This window comes from Capricornis sumatraensis, chromosome 6 (genome assembly GCF_032405125.1).
Source record: "Capricornis sumatraensis isolate serow.1 chromosome 6, serow.2, whole genome shotgun sequence".
NCBI classification, from domain to species: domain Eukaryota; kingdom Metazoa; phylum Chordata; class Mammalia; order Artiodactyla; family Bovidae; genus Capricornis; species Capricornis sumatraensis.
In genome coordinates, this window is record NC_091074.1 from 118,854,196 (window position 1) to 118,878,278 (window position 24,083).

Consider the following 24,083-nt stretch of genomic DNA (forward strand, 5'->3'; position numbering starts at 1 on the left):
GAATGATGCTAAAGCTGAAACTCCAGTACTTTGGCCACCTCATGTGAAGAGTTGACTCATTGGAAAAGACTTTGATGCTGGGAGGGATTGGGGGCAGGAGGAGAAGGGGACGACAGAGGATGAGATGGCTGGATGGAATCACTGACTCAATGGACGTGAGTCTGAGTGAACTCCGGGAGATGGTGATGGACAGGGAGGCCTGGCGTGCTGCGATTCATGGGGTCGCAAAGAGTCGGACATGACTGAGCAACTGAACTAAACTGAACTGAACTGAACTGTGTAGGAAACTCAACTTCTTTCCAAGTTGTTCCTTTCACAAACAATGCTGTATCTCCTTATACATGTCTCACTGTACACAAGCAGGAAGATTTTTTGATAGATAACAAGAAGTGGAATTGCCAGGTCTAAATACATTTACATTTTTTCAATGGGCGAAGGGTTTGAAAATATACAAGTGGCTAATAAGCACATGAAAAAATGTCCCACATGGTCAGTTGTTAGGGAAATGCAAATCAGTCCCACAATGAGACACCATGCCACATCCCACAGGGTGGCTACAATAAAAGACAGACAATAATAAGTGCTGACAAGGCAATGGAGAAATAAGGATCCTCACATAGAGTGCAGGATGCCGAGCGTGTGAGATGGTGCAGCCACTTTGGAAAAGAGTTGAACGGGTCCTCAAAATGCTAAATACACAGAGTTACCACACGACTCAGCAACCCTATTCCCAGAGAAATGAAAATTTATGTCCACACGAAAACTTGTACACACATAAATGCAGAAGAGCCAGAAAAGCAAGAACCTAAATATCAGCAACCAACGAACGAACCAAAACGGGACATGTTTAAAACAGAACACTCAGTCACAGCGAGGAATGGAGTATTAACACATGCTACAGCACAGAAGAATCTCACAAAAGTCCACATATTGTAATACCTCATTTTTATGAAATGTCCAGAATAGGCAAACCTATAGACAAAAAGCAGACTGTGGTTGCCTAGGGTGCAGGAAGGGGGCAGAGGGTGGAACGGGGAGTGTTGCAGGCTAACCGTGTCCCCTGGCATTCATACGATAAGCCCAGCCCCGACCTGTGGGATGTATTAGGAGGTGAGCCTTGGGGAGGTGATTCAGACCAGATGAGGTGGAGACGGTGGCGCCCTCAGGAATGGCACCGGTGCCTTTAAGCGTTCCCAGGGCTCCTACCTCCACTCTTTACTCTCCACCACGTGAGGATACAGTGAGAAGCAGGTCCTCACCAGAACCTGACCACACCGGCACCCTGACCTCAGACTTTCAGGCGCAGGAACTGTGAAAAACCAACTTCTGTTGTCAATAATGGGCTTCCCAGGCAGTGCTAGTGGTAAAGACTCCGTCTGCCAGTGCAGGAGGCAGAAGAGATGGGGCTTCAGTCCCCGGGTCAGGAATATCCCCCAGAACAGAAAACGGCAGCCCACTCCAGTATTCCTGCCTGGAAAACTCCATGGACAGAGAAGCCTGGCGGGCTACAGTCCATGGGGGCGCCAAGAGCTGGACACGACTGGGCATGCACGCAGGTAGTCAGTAAGTTACCCAGTCTACAGTTTTCTGTTACAGCAGCCCAAGCTAAGACTGGAAGTAAATGCTAATGGGCACAGGGTTTTCTGGAGAATGAAAATGTTCTAAAATTAAGATTATGGTGATGATTGCACAACTCTGTAGATATACTAAAAAAAAAAAAAACACTGAATAGTATATTTCAAATGGGTAAACTTTATGGCATATAAATCAGATTTCAGTAAAGCTGTTAAAAAACACAAGGCACATTTTTAATGCCAAACTGTGTTCCAACAAGCTTGTACCATTTACACTCTGCTGTGCACTTTTTCATGCAGTGATTATAAAGCAGCATTTCACTACAAAATAGGGAGCCTATATTCATGGTATTTATCTTTTCAAATAGAAATTGAACAAGATTGATTCATTCAACAAATAACTGTTGAGCCTCTACTATGTACCAGACATCGTTCTTCCTAAAGATCCAATCGGGAAGAAGCCAGACACGCTCCCTGCCCTTGCTGAGCTAACCCTGGCGACCAGGAGCGTCTCCTCAAACCTCACAGCCCAGGGGTACCTCTAGTCCGAGGTCGGCCTTGGATGAAGCTTCACCGAGCCTCAGTTGGTAAGTGGCAAGCCTTCACCAGAAATTTCATTCTGCCATCCTCTTTCTCAATCTCCTTTTACAAAATCCACGAAGGTATTCTTTGCCTGAGAAAGTACAAACTGTGTACAAACTTATAGGAGACATTTTTTTTTGGTCTGCCCCTAACCAGGCAGGAGGCACTTAATGGCCATGTGCTTAAGGAACCCACAGATGAACGGGCCTGGCCAGGCCTTTGGAAACTCAGGCAGAGGCAGAATCCTTGGCATGAAACCAAAGGGGTGAACCCAGGGGAGTGGGCACAGAGGACTTTGTCCAGAAAATGGTATAACACGGTAATAGCTAAACAAATACCAGCCAACACTGAAGGTACTCCCCCATCGGTTCCAGGTGCTTAAAACATGCAGCTGTGCTTCATCCACAAAGTCACCCAACAAAACAGAAACTGTCACTGAAGGAAACAGAATTAGGACAGTTACGTGAAAACTCCGGCAACACGGCCAGGACCCTGCTGAGGCAGGACTCTGACGCAGGCGTCCTGCGCACAAAGCCCAGGTCCTTTCAACACCATCGGGCAGGACCTAACGAAGGGGCCCCAGGGACCGGGATCCGGGCCTAAACCTCACAGAGCCGGAGCTCCTGGGGTACCCACCGGTGACCGAGCCTGGAGAGGAGGACACACACTGCCCGAACTCAACAGAAGGCCAAGGACAATCAGACTTCAGTTCAGTCTCTAAAACCGGGTCCTGGAAATTACCGAGCAGAAGAGCATCCATATCAGCATAAAAAGATTCCTCATGTTCCAGGGGTTTTTCTCCTCCACTCAGACCACCTGATGGAGAAGCTGACTCTGAGGGCCAGTTCCAGCCCACAGCAGTTCCACAAAATCCTCCCAGAATCCTCTCAGATTTGGTTCAGAGAACTAGGTGAAAGGCAGGATGGGGCACCGAGAGCCAGACTTTGGAGTATGCAGGCCTGGATTTTAAATCCTGGCTTGATCATGTGCTTTTTGGTAGGATTTCAGGGTGCTCACTTCACCTCTCTGAACCTCAGTGTCCTCACCTGGAAAAAGTGAATAAAACCGTCACCTCACCGGACCACTGTTCATCCAGGGAATTAACAGACAGCTACTGAGCCCCTACCATGAGCCAGATACCAGGTTAGGAAGTTGCATTACAAAGATGGTCACAATGCAGCCCCTGTTCTCACGCAGGTCAGAGTCGAGTCTGGGAGAAAGACAACTTAACAGCTGTGCCTGCAGCAGCCAGCATATGGACCGACCGAGCACCTGAGATGCGGCTCCTCTAAATCGAGAAGGGCGGTAAGTGCAAGACACGCACCAGACTTCAGAGACTCAGTAAGATCAGAGAGAAAGCAAAATATCTCGTTAGCATTTATTTGACTACAAGTTAGAATGATAGTATGTGGAAATATTAGGTTAAATAAAACATTATTAACTAATTTCAGCAGTTTCTTTGTATGCTTTTAATGTGGCTATTAGAAAACTTTAAGTTACATACATGGCTCAAATTATATACTGATTGGACTGCATCAGTCGATAAAATTCAGTGAAGTCATGGGACTTCCCTGGCAGACCAATGGTTAAGACTCCGAGCTTCCACTGCAGGGGACTTGGGTTTGACCTTTGGCCAGTGAACTAAGATCCGGCATGATATGGTCAAAAAAAGAGAAAATTCAGTGATGTCAATAAGGGCTGTGAATACATCAGTGATGGGGGACTAAAGGAGAACAGAGGGCCCAGGTGGGGAGAGGGGATGTCAGTGAAGGATTCCTGGCAGTGACATCTAAACTGAGATGTGAAAAATAATAAGGCAAAGCAGAGGAGAGAGGGCAATCCAGGCGGCAGGCACAGCAAGTACCCAGGCCCAGCAGGAGAAAGAACAAGGCAGATCATTCATAACAGTTTGGCAGCCAGCAGCGTGACAGGCTTGGAGAGGAAACAGGGAAGGGAGAGGGAAGGCAGGACCCTAGTGAGGTAGATGGGGCCACAGTACAAAGGAGCTCAGAAGCCACATTAAAGAACTTGATCCTGAGGGCAGAAAGGAGCCAGGGAGAGTCTTAAGTAGGTAAGAGATTAGCTCAGGAATGTATGCAGCACCAGGGTTACCAGCAAAGGCAGGGAGAGGAGAGCAAGGAAAATATTTGATGTTTTGTTGAGTTGCTACTCTGGGTCAGACATTGGGCTAAACTCTTTTAGACTCATCCATTTTACAGATGATGAAAACTGAGGCTCACAGAGGGTGACTTGCCCAAGGCCACATGATTGTTAAGCGTCAGAATTGGGATGGAAACCCAGCTAGGTCTAGGCTGAAGCTCCAATACTTTGGTCACCTGACACAAAGAGCCAACTCATCGGAAAAGACCCTGATGCTGGGAAAGACTGAGGGCATGAGGAGAAGGGGACGACAGAGGACGAGATGGTTGGATGGCGTCACCAACTCAATGGACGTGAGTTTGAGCAAGCTCCGGAAGGTGGTGATGGACAAGGAAGCCTGGTGTGCTGCAGATCAGCGGGTCTCAAAGAGTTGGACACAACTGAGCAACTGAACAAGATTCCAAAACTGGTACTGAGATGTGAAGAGCTGCCTGAGAGAGTGATGTGCCTCTTCGCAACCCCATGGACTGCAGGCCTCCAGGCTCCTCTGTCCACGGAATTTTCATAGGCAAGAACACTAGAGTGGGTTAACCATTTCCTACTCCAGATCTTCCCCACCCAGGGATCAAACCCATAGCTCTTGAGTCTCCTGCGTTGGCAGGCAGATTCTTTGCTACTGAGCCATGTGGGAAGCCCCAACTAATAACGGACTTTAACTTAATGGCAATGAAAGGCATTAAACATATAAAGCAGCAGACTGTGGTGATCAGATTTGTACTTTTAAAACGAGCTTTTGAGCTATAGTATAAAAGGCTATCAGAGGTGTGAAGGAAACTAGGACAATCCAGGTGAGGGGTGATATACCACTTACCAACTGAGCTATCAGGGAAACCCACAATATACCCAGGCAGTGGCAGAAAGATGATGAGAAAGGAACATGACAAATCACCTCAGGATTCAACTAGCAGGAGTTTCAAAGGGACTTACTCTGTGTCTGATAAAATTGTTCGCTCGCTAAGTCATGTCCGACACTTTGCGACCCCATGGACTGCAGCACATCAGGCTTCCCTGTCCTTCTCCATCTCCCAGAGTTTGCTCACACTCATGTTCACTGAGTCGATGATGCCACCCAACCATCTCATCCTCTGTCATCTGCTGGGCTCTCAATAAACAGAGCAACCATTTGTCAGGCTTGCCCAAGATAGGACCTGTTTTTGTCTGCTGCTCAGGAATAAATATTAGCTGTGTCCATTTTGCTCTTAAAAGCATCCAGATATGCTCACAGCAAATAACATGTCACCCTTTCAGTTAGGACCAAAAGAGGCAGCCTGTTCTGGCAGAGCTGGATAAATGCCACAGGTTCTCTGGGCTCTCCTCTGAGTCCTTCTACCCTCTCCCCAACCAGGAGCCCAGGACAAGCAAAGGGGCCCAACTCTATAGCAGTGCAGGACCTTTTCAGGCCTTCGTCCCAAGAGAGACCCCCAACCCACCAGCAATGTGGACTCCAACTGCCTCTTGGGACAGACTCATTCGGCCATTATCCCCCAATCTGCACTACTGTTGTTGATGACCACGACGATGGTGGTAGTGATAATGGCGGGACCAAATCATTTTTAAAGCACTGATAATATGCCAGGCTGGAGAAGGCAATGGCACTCCACTCCAGTACTGTTGCCTGGAAAATCCCATGGACAGAGGAGCCTGGTGGGCTGTAGTCCATGGGGTCACTAAGAGTCAGGCACGACTGAGCGACTTCACTTTCACTTTTCACTTTCATGCATTGAAGGAAATGGCAACCCACTCCAGTGTTCTTGCCTGGAAAATCCCAGGGACGGGGGAGCCTGGTGGGCTGCCGTCTCTGGGGTCGCACAGATTCGGACACGACTGGAGTGACTTGGTGGCAGCAGCAGCAATACACCAGGCACCACACCTGCCAAGCAAACTGCTGGGTGAGCATCTTCTCGTCTAATCCTCACCTTAACTCTGTTGGGTGGATATGACTACCAACCTCATTTAACAGATGGGAAAGTAGATTAAGTCATTTCATCAAAGTCACACAGCTAGTTAGTTAAAGAACTGAACTTGAATCCAGAGAAGGCGATGGCACCCCACTCCAGTACTCTTGCCTGGAAAATCCCATGGACAGAGAAGCCTGGTAGACTGCGGTCCATGGGTCACGAAGAGTCGGACACAACTGAGTGACTTCCCTTTCACTTTTCACTTTCATGCATTGAAGGAAATGGCAACCCACTCCAGTGTTCTTGTCTGGAGAATCCCAGGGACGGGGGAGCCTGGTGGGCTGCCGTCTATGGGGTCACACAGAGTCGAACACGACTGGAGTGACTTAGCAGTAGCAGAACTTGAGTCAGTTCTGTTCAACTCCAGCCAAGGTTCTTAACCACTGCACCCCATGGCCTGAGTCATGGTGGCCACTATGTGACCCATAAGCAAAGTCTGGACAGACCAACTACACTCCCTACAAGGAAAGCAAACCCCCAAACCACAATGAGCCATCAAGTACCCTCAAGGTCCCCGCCCTTCAACCAGCCCTCACTAACTGCACACTCCAAGACGTTCCATCTCCCTCTCTTTCAGAGAACCCCTTACCTGTCCCTCATCTCCTCTTCAAAGTATGTCCCGAAATATGAGACATGGGGGCGATGCAGGTCGGGACCCTCAACCACCTACACTCAGTTATCAGTGGGCGGGTCCCCAAAGAGATCGTCCCCGAAGAAATCCATCTCACACACTCCACACGTCAGGAACCCTCAAACCCCCTCAGAAGCAAACCTCGAGTCTCGGATGGACCGAACCCCCATCCGTGGGAACCCCGGCCCGGTTACCGCGAACCCACAAAGCCCGGGCCGCACCTGCAGCCGCTACGCGTCCCGGGCAGGGTGCCGTCTTCTTCCAACACCGAGTCCATGGTGGACACAGAGGAGGTGGTGCCGCTGGTGTCTAGCGACGGCGGCACTGCTTCCCCCGCGGGATCGCGACCCGCCCGGCTCCCCAGGTCCCCGCCCCCTCCAACCCAGCTTCGGACTCCGGCGGCGCCGCTGGAATTCAAACCGCAGCGGCCGCCATCTTTCCCGGAGCTTCTTCCTACGGAAACGAGGCGGGGTCGCCGAAGCGCGCGCGGTGAAGCCAACCGGACTGGCCAGGAGACCGGGCAGGGAAGCGCTGGCGGGACGCCATATTAACTAAGGGCAGAGCCCCTGCACTTGTACCGGCAAGACCGAAGGAAAGAGCGTTAGGCCGCCATTTTTAGTGAGGGCACGCGGGACGAGGCTAGCGGAGGCGCCATCTTTGTTCAGGGCTGAACCAGATTTGGGCCGTTAATTTAAGCGGGAGATGGGAATTCGGCACCTACCTTTGGGGAGCCGCATAACTCCTAACCAAGTGTATACTCCGAATCTTAGGGTCTGGGCATCCCAGAGGCTTCCGCCTTGAACTGAAACTCCGTTAATCGGTTGTGGGAGTCGCTTTAGAAAAATCCTACCTACATATTCCCAACTCGAGTAATTTGCACACTTGGTTTGAAATAGATAAGCGCATCCCTATGAGCCTAGTGGTCAGTGACACTCCCTCTCCAGCCTCTAACCTAGTGAACTTTTATTACCTGTAGGGCTCGAATAATGCACCTGGGATCAGTATGCTGCTGCTGCTAAGTCGCTTCAGTCGTGTCCGACTCTGTGCAACCCCGTAGACGGCAGCCCACCAGGCTCCCCCATCCCTGGGATTCTCCAGGCAAGAACACTGGAGCGGGTTGCCATTTCCTTCTCTAATGCATGAAAGTGAAAGTCAAAGTGAAGTCGCTCAGTCGTGTCCGACTCTTAGCGACCCCATGGACTGCAGCCTACCAGGCTCCTCCGTCCATGGGATTTTCCAGGCAAGAGTATTGGAGTGGGGTGCCAGTGGGATCAGCATACTGAGGCGAAATGAGAGGAAAGACTCGCCTGACTGCATGCACCGGAAGTCTGTCGACAGGACACACCCGTGGCTCCTGCGGACTGTCAGTATATCTGAGCTCTCTGCTAGCCCTGGCCGCCTTTCTTAAAGCACACAGCAATCACTAGATCATTTTGGCAGAGCTTGACCTGTGAAAGCAACCTTCTCCTCATCTCGGTGTTCCTACCTTCCTCTGCAGACTGTCCGGAGAGCAGAGAGCCGGATAAAAATAACTTGAAAAGATGAATGACTGGGTAGATATACCCATCCTCCTTCAGCCTCAGTTTCCTCATTCTTTCCAAAGGGGCCTTTTTAATACTCTGATCTACAGCAAACCCTTTCTTGTATTCTCAGCAAGCTGTATTTTTTTCCCTTTTGTGGCACTCACCACATTTTGCAATCCCATAATTCTGTATATAATATTTTTTCTTATGTCTTCGGCACTAGACTGGAAGTTCTGTGAGAGCGGAGACGGTTCAGAATTGTTCAAGGCTGTATCTCCAACACCCAGCAGGGGTTTAAATACATATGTTGATGAATGGTTCACTCAATATGGAAAATGGGGCTGATATTATCCTGCAAGGTTTCTTCAAGTTATTTTATTGAAGTATCATTGATTTACAATGCTGTGTTAGTTTCTGTTGTATAGCAAAGTGATTCAGTTGAATATATGTATGTATGTGTATATGTCCCCTTCGCCAAGGGATCCTCCCAACCCAGGGATCCAACCCAGGTCTCCTGCATTGCAGGCGGATTCTTTACCATCTGAGCTACCAGGGAAGCTATGGAGATATATGGAGACGGCAATGGCAGCCCACTCTAGTACTCTTGCCTGGAGAATCCCAGGGACGGGGGAGCCTGGTGGGCTGCCGTCTATGGGGTCGCACAGAGCGACTTAGCAGCAGCAGCATATATATATGTATATATGTATGTATGTATGTATATGTGTATGTGTGTATGTGTATGTATGTATATGTATGTATGTGTGTATGTGTATGTGTGTATGTGTGCATATGTGTGTATGTGTATATGTGTGTGCATGTATGTATGTATGTGTGTATATGTATGTATGTGTGTATGTGTGTGTGTATATGTGTGTGTGCATATGTGTGTGTGTATATGTGTGTGTGTGTGCGCGCGTGCATGCATGCATATATGTATGTATGTATATGGGCTTCCGTGGTGGTCCAGTGGTCAAGAATCCACCTGCGAATGCAGGAGACACAAGAGACACGGTTCAATCCCAGGGGCGGGAAGATCCCCTAGAGGAGGACGTGGCAAGCCACTCCAGTATTCTTGCCTGGAGAATTCCATGGACAGAGGAGCTTGGAGTCACAAAGAGTCGGACACAACTGAGCATGCGTGTGTGTGTGTGTGTGTGCATGTATAATATTCTCTCTCAGATTCTTTTCCATATGGGTTATCACAGGATATTGACTAGTTCCCAGTGCCACATGGCAGGACCTTGTTCTTCATCCCTTCTATATATAATAGTTTGCATCTTATCCTGCAAGGTTTTTGTGACAATGTGGAGATGACCTCAGATTCCTTTACTACCTAGTCATGGTAGTCCCATCTCTCTCCCTCCCGCACCCCCCGCCAACTCTCTCTCTCTCTCTCTCCCTCTCTCTCTCTCTCTCACACACACACACACCCCTTAGTGAAGGCGGCAAATCACTGCCCTGTCCTGCTTCCATCCCCAGATCTTCAACCACCTCCAGAATCAGCAATAAAATAACAGTCTGAAAGAGAGTGGGCAGGAACCAGCGGGCACACAGGGAAGGGGCAGCCCTCGATTCCCTGGAACCAACAGTCCAGTAAGATGAGTGTGTCCGAAAGCAGGGGAGCTGGGGTGTCAGGATTCCTGCCGTGATTCCGCCCCTGACTCCCTGCGATCTTCGGCAGACCACTCCTCTTCTGGGCCTCAGTTCCTACAGCTGTTAAATGGGAGGACTGGACTGGATGGCTGTCTCAAGACCTCACAGATCTAGGGGAGCTTTCTTTCTGTTGCTTTCAAAGCTTCTAATGCACAACCAGCTCTGTTCCAGTGTGGAGGGCTGAGTTGCAAATCATTACTTCCCGAATGAAGGGACTAACTTTCTGTCCAGCAGATGAAAGCTCTTGAGAAGGGAAGGAAGGCAGAGGTTGTGCACATTGTGACGTTTCTTACACGACACCTGTGCTAGGGACATCGCAAACGCTACTGAATCTAACACAACCACCCTCCGGGCAGGTGCTACTGTTATCCCTGTTTCACTCACAGATGGGAAGACTGAGGCTGAAAGAGATAAAAATAACCTTCTTGAGGTCTCCCTGCTGGTAAGTGGTAAAGCTCGGATTTGAGCCCAGGTCCCTCTGAACCTTCCTGAAAGCTCTAATTGTTTCAGGAAGTCTGTCTGCCCTATTTGTTTCTCTCCACTTTAGAACTTGGGATTAAGAGGTGAGGTCTACATTTAGACACTAGTATTTCAGGGGTATGTCCACCAGACTCTACAACTTAGACACCTGCTTCCAGGTGGCCCCGAGATGAATCTAGGTGTGGGCAACTCAGGACCAGAAGTCTAGGTGCCGGGATCCTGACTCTGGGAGGTCGTCCAACTTATCCTGGGACCTGGGTCTCTTTCCCTGGCTCCTCCTTGATTTCCCTTTGTGTAAAATGGGAGAAACCATGCTGAGCTCACACGGTTACGTTCGCTACTTTGGAAACTCTAAAGAAGAAAGAGCTGGGGAGGGGTTCTCCTTATGATGAATCTACTGCCCTTTCAGCAAATGGCCATATTCCTGGCTTGTGTGCTAAACGCTTTAGTGAACGTGGAAACTGAAAATAGAATCAATTGCACAAAAGATGGGCTATTTGGGCAGTTGTTTTTCCTGTTGTCATGGTCAGGGACGAAGCCCTTTGCCCCGTCTCTGGCTCACCATGGCCTTTCTTTCTGCCAAGCCTGGAGGTGACGTCACTACCACCAGCTGTTTGGGCTATCTGGCGCCATCTCCTTGACGACAGCCATCCAGCCACAAAGCTGGCATTATTATTTCCTTGGACAAGGTCATATCGAATGGCTGGGAGGAAGTCGCTTGCAGCCAGATGTTTCTCATTAGGGTAGAACCCTCAAGACACAGGAGCTGCCATTCCTAGCAGCAAAAATAAGGTTTTATAGCATGGATACATGCACACTGCTACTTTGCACTGTTTCATCTTATCCTTACAGCACTGTGAAGTAGATTAGGATGGCTGGCTGTCTTGCTCTTCAGGTTAGGAAAGCAAGGCCCAGAGAAGGGAAGAGATTTGCCAACAGCCGCACTTTCTTCCTTTCTCTCTCTCTCTTTCTTAGCTTTTCATTTAGAAATAATTTCAGTCTTAGAAAAAATTGCAAAAAGAGTACAGAGATTTCCTAATATAACCTTCACCCAGCTTCCTAAAACTACTAATATTTTACATAACCATAACTCAATTGTCAAACATAAGAAATTACATTGATATGATATGATTCACTACAGATTTTATTTACATTTAAGCAGTTTTCCCATTGATGCCATTTTTTTGGCCCAGGAGCCATCCAGGCTTCCATGTTGCTCTGTCCACATCTTTCATGATGCTGACACTTCAGGAAAGTTCCGCCCAGTAGTCTGGGCTCATGTGGTGTTTCCTCGTGGTAAAACTGACACTGTGCACTTTCGGCAAAAGTGCCGCACAAGTGACGCTGTGCCTTCCGCAGCTACCAGGAGGCGTGTGCGCGTTCTCCGTCGCTCAGTGTGTGTCTGACTCTTTACGACTCCATGGACTATAGCCCATCAGGCTCCTCTGTCCATGGGATTTTCCCAGCAAAAACACTGGAGGGTTGCCATTTCCTTCTCCGGGGGGCCTTCCCGACCCAGGGTGAGCTTGCATTTCCTGCATCTTCGGCATTGGCGGATGGATTCTTCATCATCTGCACCGGGAGAGATGGATTCTCTACTGCACCGCCTGGGAAGCCCAGGAGGAAGATGACGTCAATGTGTCTCTTCAGTTGGTGCTGTTAACTCTGGTTTCTCCAGTAAGGTGATGTCTGCGAGGATCCTCCATGATAAAATTGCTATTTTTTATCATTAATAAAAATCATGATGATATTTGAAACTATGTAAACACCCCATTTTTCATCAGATTTTCACCCGCTAATTCAGCAGCCATTGATAATTCTTACCCAGAATCTCACAGCGTGCTTCGCCCGTCGATGCCGTCCCGTTTTCATCATCCCTTCTCTCTTTACTCGTTGGAGTTCCACTGTGAGGGAGAGCTTTCTCTCCTCCCGCATTTATCTAGTTTGTTTATTTAAATCAGGATGGACTCGTGGATATTTGTTTTACCTTGTGGGTTAGAACATATTACCATCGTTATTTCTTCTGTTACACAAATTGTCCTAGATTTGACCAGGTGGCCCTTTGAACACAGAGGTGTGCCAAGATTCGAACCCAGGTCTGTCTGGTCCCCAGGTTAGCAGTACTCCTGGCCCGTCACCTGCCCGCTTGCTCACAGCTCTCTTCCCAGCCAGCCCTCACCAGCGGCGGTTCCCGGTCAGTGCCCCCCATCTCCCCCATAGGATGCTGGGTCTCTGCACCAGTACTGTCCTCCAGGACAGATGCCTGGCCCCAAGCTGTGTGCTGTGCTCAATGCCAGTCTGCCAAATTAACTCGAGTTGATTTTCTTCTCCAGATGGGGAGAGGAGTGAGAGACGCTCAGTATCGAGGGGATGGCATGTAGATTACTGGGCTCCAGCAGGTAACACATGTCAGCATCACATGGCCCTAGATCTGCCGATGCGCCTCTCTGGGCTTCTTTTCTTATCTGTAACTTCAGCGCATCAGATTTAAACGTTGAGGCTCCCCTCGGCTCTATGCTTCCGTAAATGATGAATGTTAATCACCATGCGTTGAGCTCTTTGTCTGTGCCAGGCACTATGTTAAAACTTCATGTTAAATCCTCACAGTAACCACATGAAATGGACCAATTATGGTCCAGTTTTACAGTTGACACAACTGAGGCTGAGAAAGGAGAGTGATTTGTCTGGTCACTCGGCAGCTAAGTGGTGGAGATGGGAGCTGAACCGAAATTTTATTCTACAGCCCAGGCTTTTGAAAACCATGCCATTGTGCCTTTCACTGAATTGCTGTTATCTCTGCAGTCACTAAGCTTGTTAAAATGCAGATAAGTATTATAAACCCAAGTAAAACATCTTGAATACTTCGTTAGTATAAGAATAATAAGAGTAAGATTCTAGGGGCACAGAGAGAATAGATGAGTCATTCTGACTGAGAGGTAGGGGTAAAGGTGTTTTATAAGCAAGATGAGCGCCGAAGAATTGATGCTTTTGAACTGTGGTGCTGGAGAAGACTCTTGAGAGTCCCTTGGACTACAAAGAGATCCAACCAGTCCATTCTGAAGGAGATCAGCCCTGGGTGTTCTTTGGAAGGAATGATGCTAAAGCTGAAACTCCAGTACTTTGGCCACCTCACGCGAAGAGTTGACTTATTGGAAAAGACTCTGATGCTGGGAGAGATTGGGGACAGGAGGAGAAGGGGACGACAGAGGATGGGATGGCTGGATGGCATCACTGACTCGATGGACGTGAGTCTGAGTGAACTCCGGGAGTTGGTGATGGACAGGGAGGCCTGGTGTGCTGCAATTCATGGGGTCGCAAAGAGTCGGACACGACTGAGCGACTGAACTGAACTGAACTGAACTGATGCCCTGCAAAGGCAGAGGAGAAACCTGCACATGCCAGAAATAAAATAAGACTGCTGTTTGATGCAACACCATTTACCAAGCCCATGTCAGTTTCCTTGACACTGCCTCATAATTCTAACAAGTTTGCTGTCATTTATGAATAAGGAAACTGAGTCTCAAGAGACAAGAACTGATTTTTCCAAGGTCACACGGTAAGCTAGTCACAGAGGAAGAAACTTGGACCTCAAGTTTTCTAGTTGCCAAAAGCTGGTGCTCCTGAATTGTGTGTGTGTGTGTGTGTGTGTGTGTCTGTGTCTGTGTGTGCGCGCACGCGCGCCTGTGTGAAACATACAGAAGGCATCTCAAATCAAGATCTCCCTGCCTAAATTGATCATGCTCAGTACCATGGCCAGATCCCCAAGCAGCTAAACCAAGAGTCTGGCTATAAGAGAGTCAAAGACCTCTGGGAAAACTGTCTAAGGTACCAGGGAGAGCTTCCAAGCATTCTTCCCAGCTGCACATTTGAATATGTAAAACAGCAACAGCTGTAGGCAAAGACAGATAACTGAGCTAAACAATCCTCTGGACATTTTGCAGATTAAGAGAATCTCGATGTCTTGATCACGATTTGCAGGATGGGGTGGTACACGTCGCTTCTCCCTTAAATGTGGTGAATCCCCAATAAGAGAACAGGCCAGGACCTGTGAAGGAGGACCGCAAGGAAGGGCTGTAGGAGCCGATTCCTCAAAGGGATGAATGTGAAGGACCTGTGTCCCCGCATATGCCTCTCTCCCTGGCTGCACAGGCAGCGCCCTGTTGAGGATGCCCAGCCAAGGACAGGCAGAGGCTTGAAGTCCAGCCCACACTCTGCTTGCCAGGCTGGGGCCTCCACTTCCCACGCTGAGTCCACTCCAAAGAAGGGGCATCTTTTCCTAACTCTCCCAAAGGAGCTCTGTGTGCTAGTGCTTCTGAAGAATCTAGAATCCCTTTCCTTCCCCTCTTGGCCTAATTCCCAGAGTTTCCCCACCCGCAGTTTAAGAGAATGTTCTGGGCCACCATCTCTACAGCTGCCGCACCTCTGAACTTCCAGGGTGCCCTGGTCTTATGGCACTAACACAGCTCTATAATCATCCACTAACTTGCCTGTCTCCTCAATTAGACTGAGCTCCTTGAGAACAGGATTTTATTTTAAATCAGTTTTCAGTTCAGTTCAGTCGCTCAGTCATGTCCGACTCTTCGCGTCCCCATGAACCACAGCACGCCAGACCTCCCTGTCCATCAATTTCACTGAGATATAATCTACATACAGTAACATGCAGCCAGTCTGAGTATACATTCTGACCTGCTTTGCAAATGGATATGCCCAGGTAGCCACCGCCACAGCCAAGGTCTAGAACAGTGCTCTGCCAAAGAACTCAGATGATGGAAATGCTCTGAATTAGCACTGTCCGACGGAGCAGCCACTGGCCACGTGTGGCTATTGAACCCTGGTAATGTGGTTATGGGAATGAAGAACTTAATCTTTCAATCTTTTATCTTTTTTTTTGAAGTATAGTCGATTTACAGTGTTGAAGTAGTTTCAGGTGTACAACATAATGATTCGTTTCTGTTTTTTTTTTTTCAGATTATATCCCTTTACAGGTTGTTACAAGATACTGGGTATAAGTCCCTGTGCCATACAGTAGGTCCTTGCTGCTTATCTATTTTCTGTATTTTAGTCTGAATGTGTTAATCCCATACTCCTAATTTGGCCCTCCCCCCTCTCTCTCCCCTAAGGAAACCATAAGTTTGTTTTCTTATGTAGGAAACCATGATCTGCTTTCTAGCATTAAAGATTTGCCTTCTTTAGAGCTTCATGTACCAGCCATTATAATATGTACACTTTTTGTGCCTGGCTTCCTTTGAAAATGGGAACTTTGAATTCTATATCCTAAGGTCTATTTTTGTGCTTAGTTACTCAGTCGTGTCCGACTCTGCGACCCCATGGACTGTAGCCGCCAGGCTCCTCTGTCCCTGGGATTCTCCACGGAAGAATACTGGAGTGGGCTGCCATTTCCTGCTCCAGGGGGTCTTATAGTTTTCTGATTACAGGTATTTTCCTCCATATTTAGCCTCATTCCGGCGTACTTTACTCTTTTTGGTGTGGCTGTAAATGGGCTTGTTTTCTGAATTTCTCTGACAGTTCACTGTTACTGTATAGAAAGTGCAAGGGATTTCTGCGTATTTATTTTGTATCTTGCAACTTCACTGAACTCACTGATGAGCTCCAGTAGGTTTTCAGTGGTGTCGTTAGAATTTTCTATGTAAAACATCATGTCATCTGCAGATGGTGACAATTTTGCTTCTTCCTTTCCAATTTAGATTCCCCTTTTTTCGTCTGACTACTCTGCAGTGCAGGAGACCTGGGCTCAGTCTCTGGGCTGGGAAGACCCTCCAGAGAAGGGGGATTTTAAAGATCTCTTATAGTGCACGGCAAATAATAGGTGTTTAATAAATGTTGGTGAAAGAATGAATTATAAATCTTTATAAGAATTAGTGACCTGGTCCCAAACACTTTTTTCTCTGCCTAACAGAATACAGGAGTGAAAAAAGAATCTCACAGAAACCACTGAACTCAATCTCTTGGATGTATCGATGGAAATACTGAGAACTGGTGGGATCCATGGCCTGCCCTGGTTCACTGTGTAAAATCAGAGCAGACTCCAAGGCCTGAGCTCTCCTCACTCCCCAGCACACACTTCCCATCCCTTCCCCACAGGCAAACACACCGACCCCGTGAATCCCCGTAGAAGCACAGGAATGCTGCAGGATGCCACACTGCCTCCTCCAGCCCCCGGTGCACACCGTCCCAGTCCCGGGTCACCCACCACAGCACAGAAACAGCAGCGATTCAGCTGAGAGAAGTATCTCCTTTCGTTCCAAAGATACCTAAAACCTAGGAGTGGCTTCCTCCAATACTGGGCTAGGGGTTGGTTTTCTGATCAGAGAACAAGCCACCTGGTACTACTCAACGGAGAAAGAAGAACACTACCTTTAGGGGGGAGGGGGGTACTGCCTTAATTGAAGGCCTCCTAAATAAAAGGGAGAGAGGACAGGACCCAGCACTCATTATAGACGTGGCACGCGCTGGGGTGCTTCCCTGCATCCTCAGTGCGGCCCTAAGGGGTCAGCATCATTACTCTTCTCCAGGGGCGACAGAAGGACTAGGGGCCCTCTGTTAACCTGCCCAAGGCACTACCCTGGAGCTCACACTGGAATCCTCTCTTCTTCCAAAGCTGATGCTCTTTGTATTGTAAAGAGCTTTTCTGTTGATATTCCAAGATGTGTCCATTCATTAGTAATAGCCAAGTAATCTGTATAGTCAAAGCTATGTAGTCATGTACAGATGTGAGAGTTGGTACATAGAGAAGGAAATCAATCCTGAATATTCATTGGAAGGACTGATGCTGAAGCTGAAGCTCCAATGCTTGGGCCACCTGATGTGAAGAGCCAACTCATTGGAAAGGACCCTGATGCTGCGGAAGATGGAGGGTGGGAGGAGAAGGGGGTGGCAGAAAATGAGACAGTTGATAGCATCACTGACTCAATGGACATGAATTTGAGCAAGCGCTGGAAGACAATGGAGGACAGAGAAACCTGGCGTGTTGCAGTTCATGGGGTCACAAACAGTAGGACATGACTGAACAAGTAATCTATGTCATTGATTGCTGGGAAAGTAAGCTAAATTAGGTGCCAGTTGCTAATGTTCAGTTCAGTCATTCAGTCATGTCCAACTCTTTGCAACCCCATGGACTGCAGAACGCCAGGCCTCCCTGTCCATCACCAACTCCTGGAGTCTACCCAAACTCATGTCCATTGAGTCGGTGATGCCATCTAACCATCTCATCCTCTGTTGTCCCCTTCTCCTCCTGCTCCCAATCCCTCCCAGCATCAGGGTCTTTTCAAATGAGTCAGCTCTTCGCATGAGGTGGCCAAAATATTGGAGTTTCAGCTTCAACATCAGTCCTTCCAATGAACACGCAGGACTGATCTCTTTAGGATGGACTGGTTGGATCTCCTTGCAGTCCAGGGGATTCTCAAGAGTCTTCTCCAACACCACACTTCAAAAGCATCAATTCTTCAGCACTCAGCTTTCTTTATAGCCCAGCTCTCACATCCATACATGACCACTGGAAAAACCATAGCCTTGACTAGACGGACCTTTGTTGACAAAGTAATGTCTCTGCTTTTTAATATGCTGTCTAGGTTGGTCATAACTTTCCTTCCAAGGAGTAAGCATCTTTTAATTTCATGGCTGCAGTCACCATCTGCAGTGATTTTGGAGCCCAGAAAAATAAAGTCAGCCACTGTTTCCACTGTTTCCCCATCTATTTCCCATGAAGTGATGGGACCAGATGCCATGATCTTAGTTTTCTGAATGTTGAGCTTTAAGCCAACTTTTCACTCTCCTCTTTCACTTTCATCAAGAGGTTCTTTAGTTCTTCCCTTTCTACCATAAGGGTGGTGTCATCTGCATATCTGAGGTGATTGATATTTCTCCCGGCAATCTTGATTCCAGCCTGTGCTTCTTCCAGTCCAGCCTTTCTCATGATGTACTCTGCATATAAGTTAAGTAAACAGGGTGACAATATACAGCCTTGATGTACTCCTCTTCCTATTTGGAACCAGTCTGTTGTTCCATGTCCAGTTCTAACTGTTGCTTCCTGGCCTGCATACAGGTTTCTCAAAAGGCAGGTCAGGTGGTCTGGCATTCCCATCTCTCTCAGAATTTTCCACAGTTTGTTGTGATCCACACAGTCAGAGGCTTTGGCAGAGATGCTCGTGTAGTCTTAGCCTAATTTCGCTAATGTTCTCCTCCTCCCCTTTGGTATACTATACTGGTCCTTTCATCCTTAGTTCAGTGGCTTAATGACCTCTGTCTTTTAATACAAAAATGTGAGGGACAAATTATAAGTAAAGGAAGTTCATTCTTTACCCGGGACCAATATCTGTTAATATATCTGCTTCCTTTCCATTTTAACTGGAGGAAATTCAAAACATAACTGTTAACCAAACTCTGATCCTTGCTCTAGAATATAAAGCCCTCTCCATTTCAGACAATTCCTTTATGGATTCATGGCCCATTGGAGTCTACACAGGTTGCTTAACTGCCCCCTAATTATTACCTCAACTAAAACAGAATCTTCACAGACAATCATTAATGTCCCTATCCTTGCCTGGAAGAATCTCATCTCTTGCCAGAAGCAGCTTCTTCAGATGAAATTGGATAATCCCCTGGCCTTGGTGATTAGAGATAACAATGGCTCATTTGGGAAATATTTGGGGGGAATTATAAAGCTGAGATATAGCCTCTCGGTTCTGCAAGCTTCTGAAAATAAAGGCAGAATGGGGAGGACACCATAAGCATCCACATAGCAGACTCAGATTGCTTCCTGCCCAGTCAGCGCGTGTATGAGGGCACACAGTCCTGTCCGTGGGCAAGGCCTCCGTGCACTGAGGAGTGGGCTTCGTCGGCGCTGCTCCACTGGAGGGGATTCTGCACTGTCTGTTCCCAGCGTCGCTCAGAAACATCCCTGTTTACAAGCGACTTGGTGCCGCCCCAGATCGTGGTCTATTTGGTTCCTGGTTTAGACCTGCTTTACTTGAAAGCCTTCTTTGCAGTTCTTACATGCCTTTACCATTATTTACCAGTGTAAGCACTGCAGTATAGCAGAGCCCATCATTCACTCATTCACTCACATTTGTTGAGCACTTTCTGGTGCCAGGACTGTGCTTGGCAGTGGCATTAAAAAATGAAGACACTCCCAGCCCTCAAATCGACCAGATAATGTGATGATATCCATCATCATTATTTTTATCATCAGTATTCATCATTCTTTTTTCTTTAGAGTTTTCCCGTAGAATGTCTTTTTAAACAACATATTACATTTTCCATTTTTGGTCATTATATATAAGAAATCATATTGTATGTCTTCTATGCCTAGCTTTTTTTGCTTGACATTATGTCTTGAGACTCATCCATATTGATGTAGATAGCTGTAATTCATTCATTTTTGACCACTGTATAAAATTCTATTCAAAGTGTATGGATCAGTTCAGTTCAGTTCAGTCACTCAGTCATGTCCGACTCTTTCATTCATTTTTGACCGTTGTATAAAATTCTATTCAAAGTATACGGATAGCCACAACTGATCCATTCTTCTACTGATAGGCAATTGGGATGTTTCCAGCTATTTTGCTATAACAGACGATGCTGCAGTGAAGAGTCTGAAACGTGGGTCCTGGTACATATTCGTTTCTCTAACTATATACCAGGAGTAGCACTGCATGCACATTTTCAAGATAGTCTATGGTTTCACTGTTTTGATTCTGTTTTTAATCATTCTTCCTTATGCTTAATGACCAAATGTTAATTTAACAGTGCATGCACTAAGCCATGTCTACGGCTGAACATCTAAAGTTTGTCTCCACTTTTTTAACTTTATATACAACTCGGGGGAAGATTTTTTTCCCCACACAAAAATTTATGCTTTTGAGGTTGTTTTCTTATGAGGGATTTCTGGAAGTAGATTCCTTGAATCAAGGCTGAACTGATTTACATTCAGTGGGCGAGAGGACTATGGCTGAAATATAGAAAGGGTCCCCGTCCGAGCAGCTGTCAGTCTTTTGGGGGTCCCAGATCCTCTGTGACTGCTGCTAAGTCGCTTCAGTCGTGTCTGACTCTGTGTGACCCCATAGACGGCAGCCCACCAGGCTCCCCCGCCCCTGGGATTCTCCAGGGAAGAACACTGGAGCGGGTTGCCATTTCCTTCTCCAGCGCATGAAAGTGAAAAGTGAAAGTGAAGTCGCTCAGTCATGTCCGACTCTTAGTGAGCCCATGGACTGCAGCCCACCAGGCTCCTCCATCCATGGGATTTTCCTGGCAAGAGCACTGGAGTGGGGTGCCATTGATTAAGAGTATGGACCTTTTCTCCAGGAAAAAAAAAAGGCACATACAAACGGTTTATGTTCACAAGTAAGCATTTCACACTCGTGTTCAGTTTCAAGAGTTTCTCAGACCCTCTGAATCACGTATGCTGACATCTCTATTAAATAAGACATACTGTCGTACCCACTGAACACAAAGCTTCTTATACTACTTCACCAAATAAGTCCAGAGCAAATACTGCAGCTGTCAAGCACCTTCTGTTCTAACCCGCCATTTCCTGAGCACCCACAGTATGCCAGCACTGTGCCAGATACTAGAAACGAAAGAACACGCGCTCCTGGCTTCAAGGATTGCAGTTTACCAAGGAAGACATAACATCACAAGTATTTTTAATAAAATATCTGCAATAGGAGAGATATTCTTTAGGCAAACGGGGGTGTATGTCAAGGATTTATCAACCCTCTTTTATCAAGGGGTTGCAAAGAATGAATAAACATTTTCCAAGATGTCATAGATAGAAGAGACAGTACCAGCAAAGGGAAAAAGGCATCATATAACCTGGCGAATACAGGAAATTGTACATTATTTTAATTCAGTTGGTAGCGAGCATAAGGAAGGGTTAAGACGCTTCCTTATCTGGAGCGGAGATCGAAGTGAAGTTAAAGTTGCCCAGTCGTGTCTGACTCTTTGTGATCCCATGGACTATACAGTCCATGGAATTCTCCAGGCCAGAATAGAGTGCATAGCCTTTCCCTTCTCCACGGGATCTTCCCAACCCAGGGATTGAACCCAGGTCCCCCACATGGCAGGCAGATTCTCTAGCAGCTGAGCCGCAAGGGAAACCCAAGAACAGTAGAGTGGGTAGCCTATCCCTTCTCCAGTGGTTCTTCTCGACCCAGGAGTTGAACTGGGGTCTCCTGCACTGCAGGCGGATTCTTAACCAACTGACCCATCAGGGGTGCCCAATGGATCTCATAGAAAGAAAGAAAGAAAGTGACGTCACTCAGTCGTGTCCGACTCTTTGCGACCCCATGGACTGTACCCTGGAATTTTCCAGGCAAGAGTACTGGAGTGCTTTGCCATTTCCTTCTCCAGAGGATCTTCCGGACCCAGGGACTGAACCCAGTCTCCCTCATTGTAGGCAGATGCTTTACCGTCTGAGCTACCAGGGAAGTCCAGTGGATCTCATAGGGGACAAGTATTAAACAAGATTATATGTTAATATATGATTTTTGCTTCAGGGTGTTTTGTTTTGAGAGGGGGACTATTCTTCGTGAGGCAGTTTTTTCCCCTAAGTGGAACACATTCTTTAAGGGAACTTCTTGAAACAGAAAGCATGGTCAATAAATGCAGGATACAAAGATTTTCATGAAGCAGTTTGAAAATAAGTGATCTGTGACACATATTAAAAGACTTCCAACAACTGTGACCACATAAAAAAGTAAAACAGCAAATCTACAACAGGTACAAATTATATACATTTATTTTTTAATAATTTTAAATAACACTCTTGTATAAATTCTTTCTTATATTCAAATCATACACAAATTTAGAAATGCATCATGAAGCCTAGTACAGCATATGAATGAGACATGTTTTTAAGATGTGCGTTAGAATTTTAGTGACATAAATACGATTTTAATGTTTCAGAAACACTCCCAATCGCTCGGGCGGAAATTTAGCATGTTACAGAGTGCTTGTGCCTAGCGTGACGGTGTCGCTTTAAATCGGTCAGCTCTCAGGCTAGCGCAGACCTCAGGCCTGGTCTCACGTTCTAGAGCTGCTGGTGCGGTTACTGCAGATGCATGATAAAGGTTCCCAGTGGCCTTTGAAAAAGCATCATTTGACCGCTGACATTCTGGTGATCCATAACCTTTCTAGCTCATGTGGTATCATTTGATTTCTTCAGGTGAATCAGTGCGTTCTTCCTGCTTCTTCCCTTGGCATAGTCACTGGCTCAAGGTTGAATATACTAACCTTCTGTCACTGCCCTGCACACATCAAACTCATTTCAGCTCCCAAACTCCTATCAATACGATCATAACAGACCAAAACTTCTTCGTCGATGAGGCCAGAGGTGCTTCCTTTGCTCTAATGGGTTACCTTGGGTCGCTTTTCACTTTTCAGAAATTTTTGTGGGAGCTTTCTTTCCTTGTGATATATAAATTGAACTCCTCCCCACATGCCTCAAAATATAAGAACCAGGGAATGTTCATAATCAGAGGTGCTATACTGACCATATGTCCTACAAAAAAAATGCAGGACCAAAGTGAATGATTTAATAATGCAGTCCAAACTAGGGCTGTCAGGAAGGACTGTCGCGCCAGCTCTCTGGCTCCAGAGCAGCACAAGAGGGGCTACACGTCCTCCAGGCACTCAGCGGACCAGTGAGCTGCAGGGTCAGAGAGTGCTGCTTGAACGGTCAGTCTCCTGGGAACATTGCGGCGAGAGCACAGACATACAATGTGATGCTTCCACAAATCCTCCCCCCACCAAACCTCTCTCCTCCCATTCCGTGTCAGCTCTGCTCACTCTTAAAATTCAGGTATCCCTACGAGTAACACATTAAGTCCACAGGACCTTAGTATAAATGAGGCCTAGTTTTTAATGATCATTTTTCTCTGTAACTAGAGAAATTCTATTAGTAAGACACCTCTGGGAGCTAGAGGACGGCGGTAGGGAGGGGAAAGTGAAGGAAGACAGACAAACTTCACAACACCACCTAGGGCATCTGACTGTCAGAAACGCCTAAGGGCTTACTGCAATGAATTAATGAAGATGGAGTTTCATCCAGTATCTGCCCCTCAGCCATGAGAGTCACACTAGTCTTACCGCATTTGAAAATAAACACATTCCTACTTCTTAGACACTGTTAGTCTTTCTAAAGGACACATGGGATCCTGGTGCTAAACACCATAGTAGGTGGGGGTCCTACTTCTAGAAGAATGACTGCTGTGTTACGCATTCCATGCCAATTTCCTAGTGTGGTTTTGGTGTTAGGTCACTTCATGAAGGATTTCAACTTCAGAGCAAAATTACCTCCACCAGCAGAAGCACAGAACGCTAAAGAATATTATTTAAAATAGATTTTAAGACCTTAGTTTCCTTCCACCAGGATAAATTAAGAACATGACCTAGGCTCTGTTCATAAATATTTAAAGGTAAACATTCTCTGTGATTCAATTTTTTGCAATTCCTTTTAACGTGTTTCAAGGAACGTCTACACAGCCAGAATCTGGACTGTTCATTC

The 24,083-nt window shown here is 47.0% G+C and overlaps 1 protein-coding gene across 1 annotated transcript in view; it reads right to left on the bottom strand.

The window, feature by feature from the left end:
• CDK5RAP2 (CDK5 regulatory subunit associated protein 2) overlaps positions 1-7,238 on the bottom strand; it is a 179,749-nt gene extending 172,511 nt beyond the window's left edge. Inside the window, exon 1 of the mRNA XM_068973752.1 lies at positions 7,127-7,238. Coding sequence (XP_068829853.1) covers positions 7,127-7,182 — 56 coding nt within the window. The 5' untranslated portion in view covers positions 7,183-7,238. The remainder of the gene's footprint in view (positions 1-7,126) is intronic.
• Between the last annotated feature and the right edge of the window lie 16,845 nt (positions 7,239-24,083).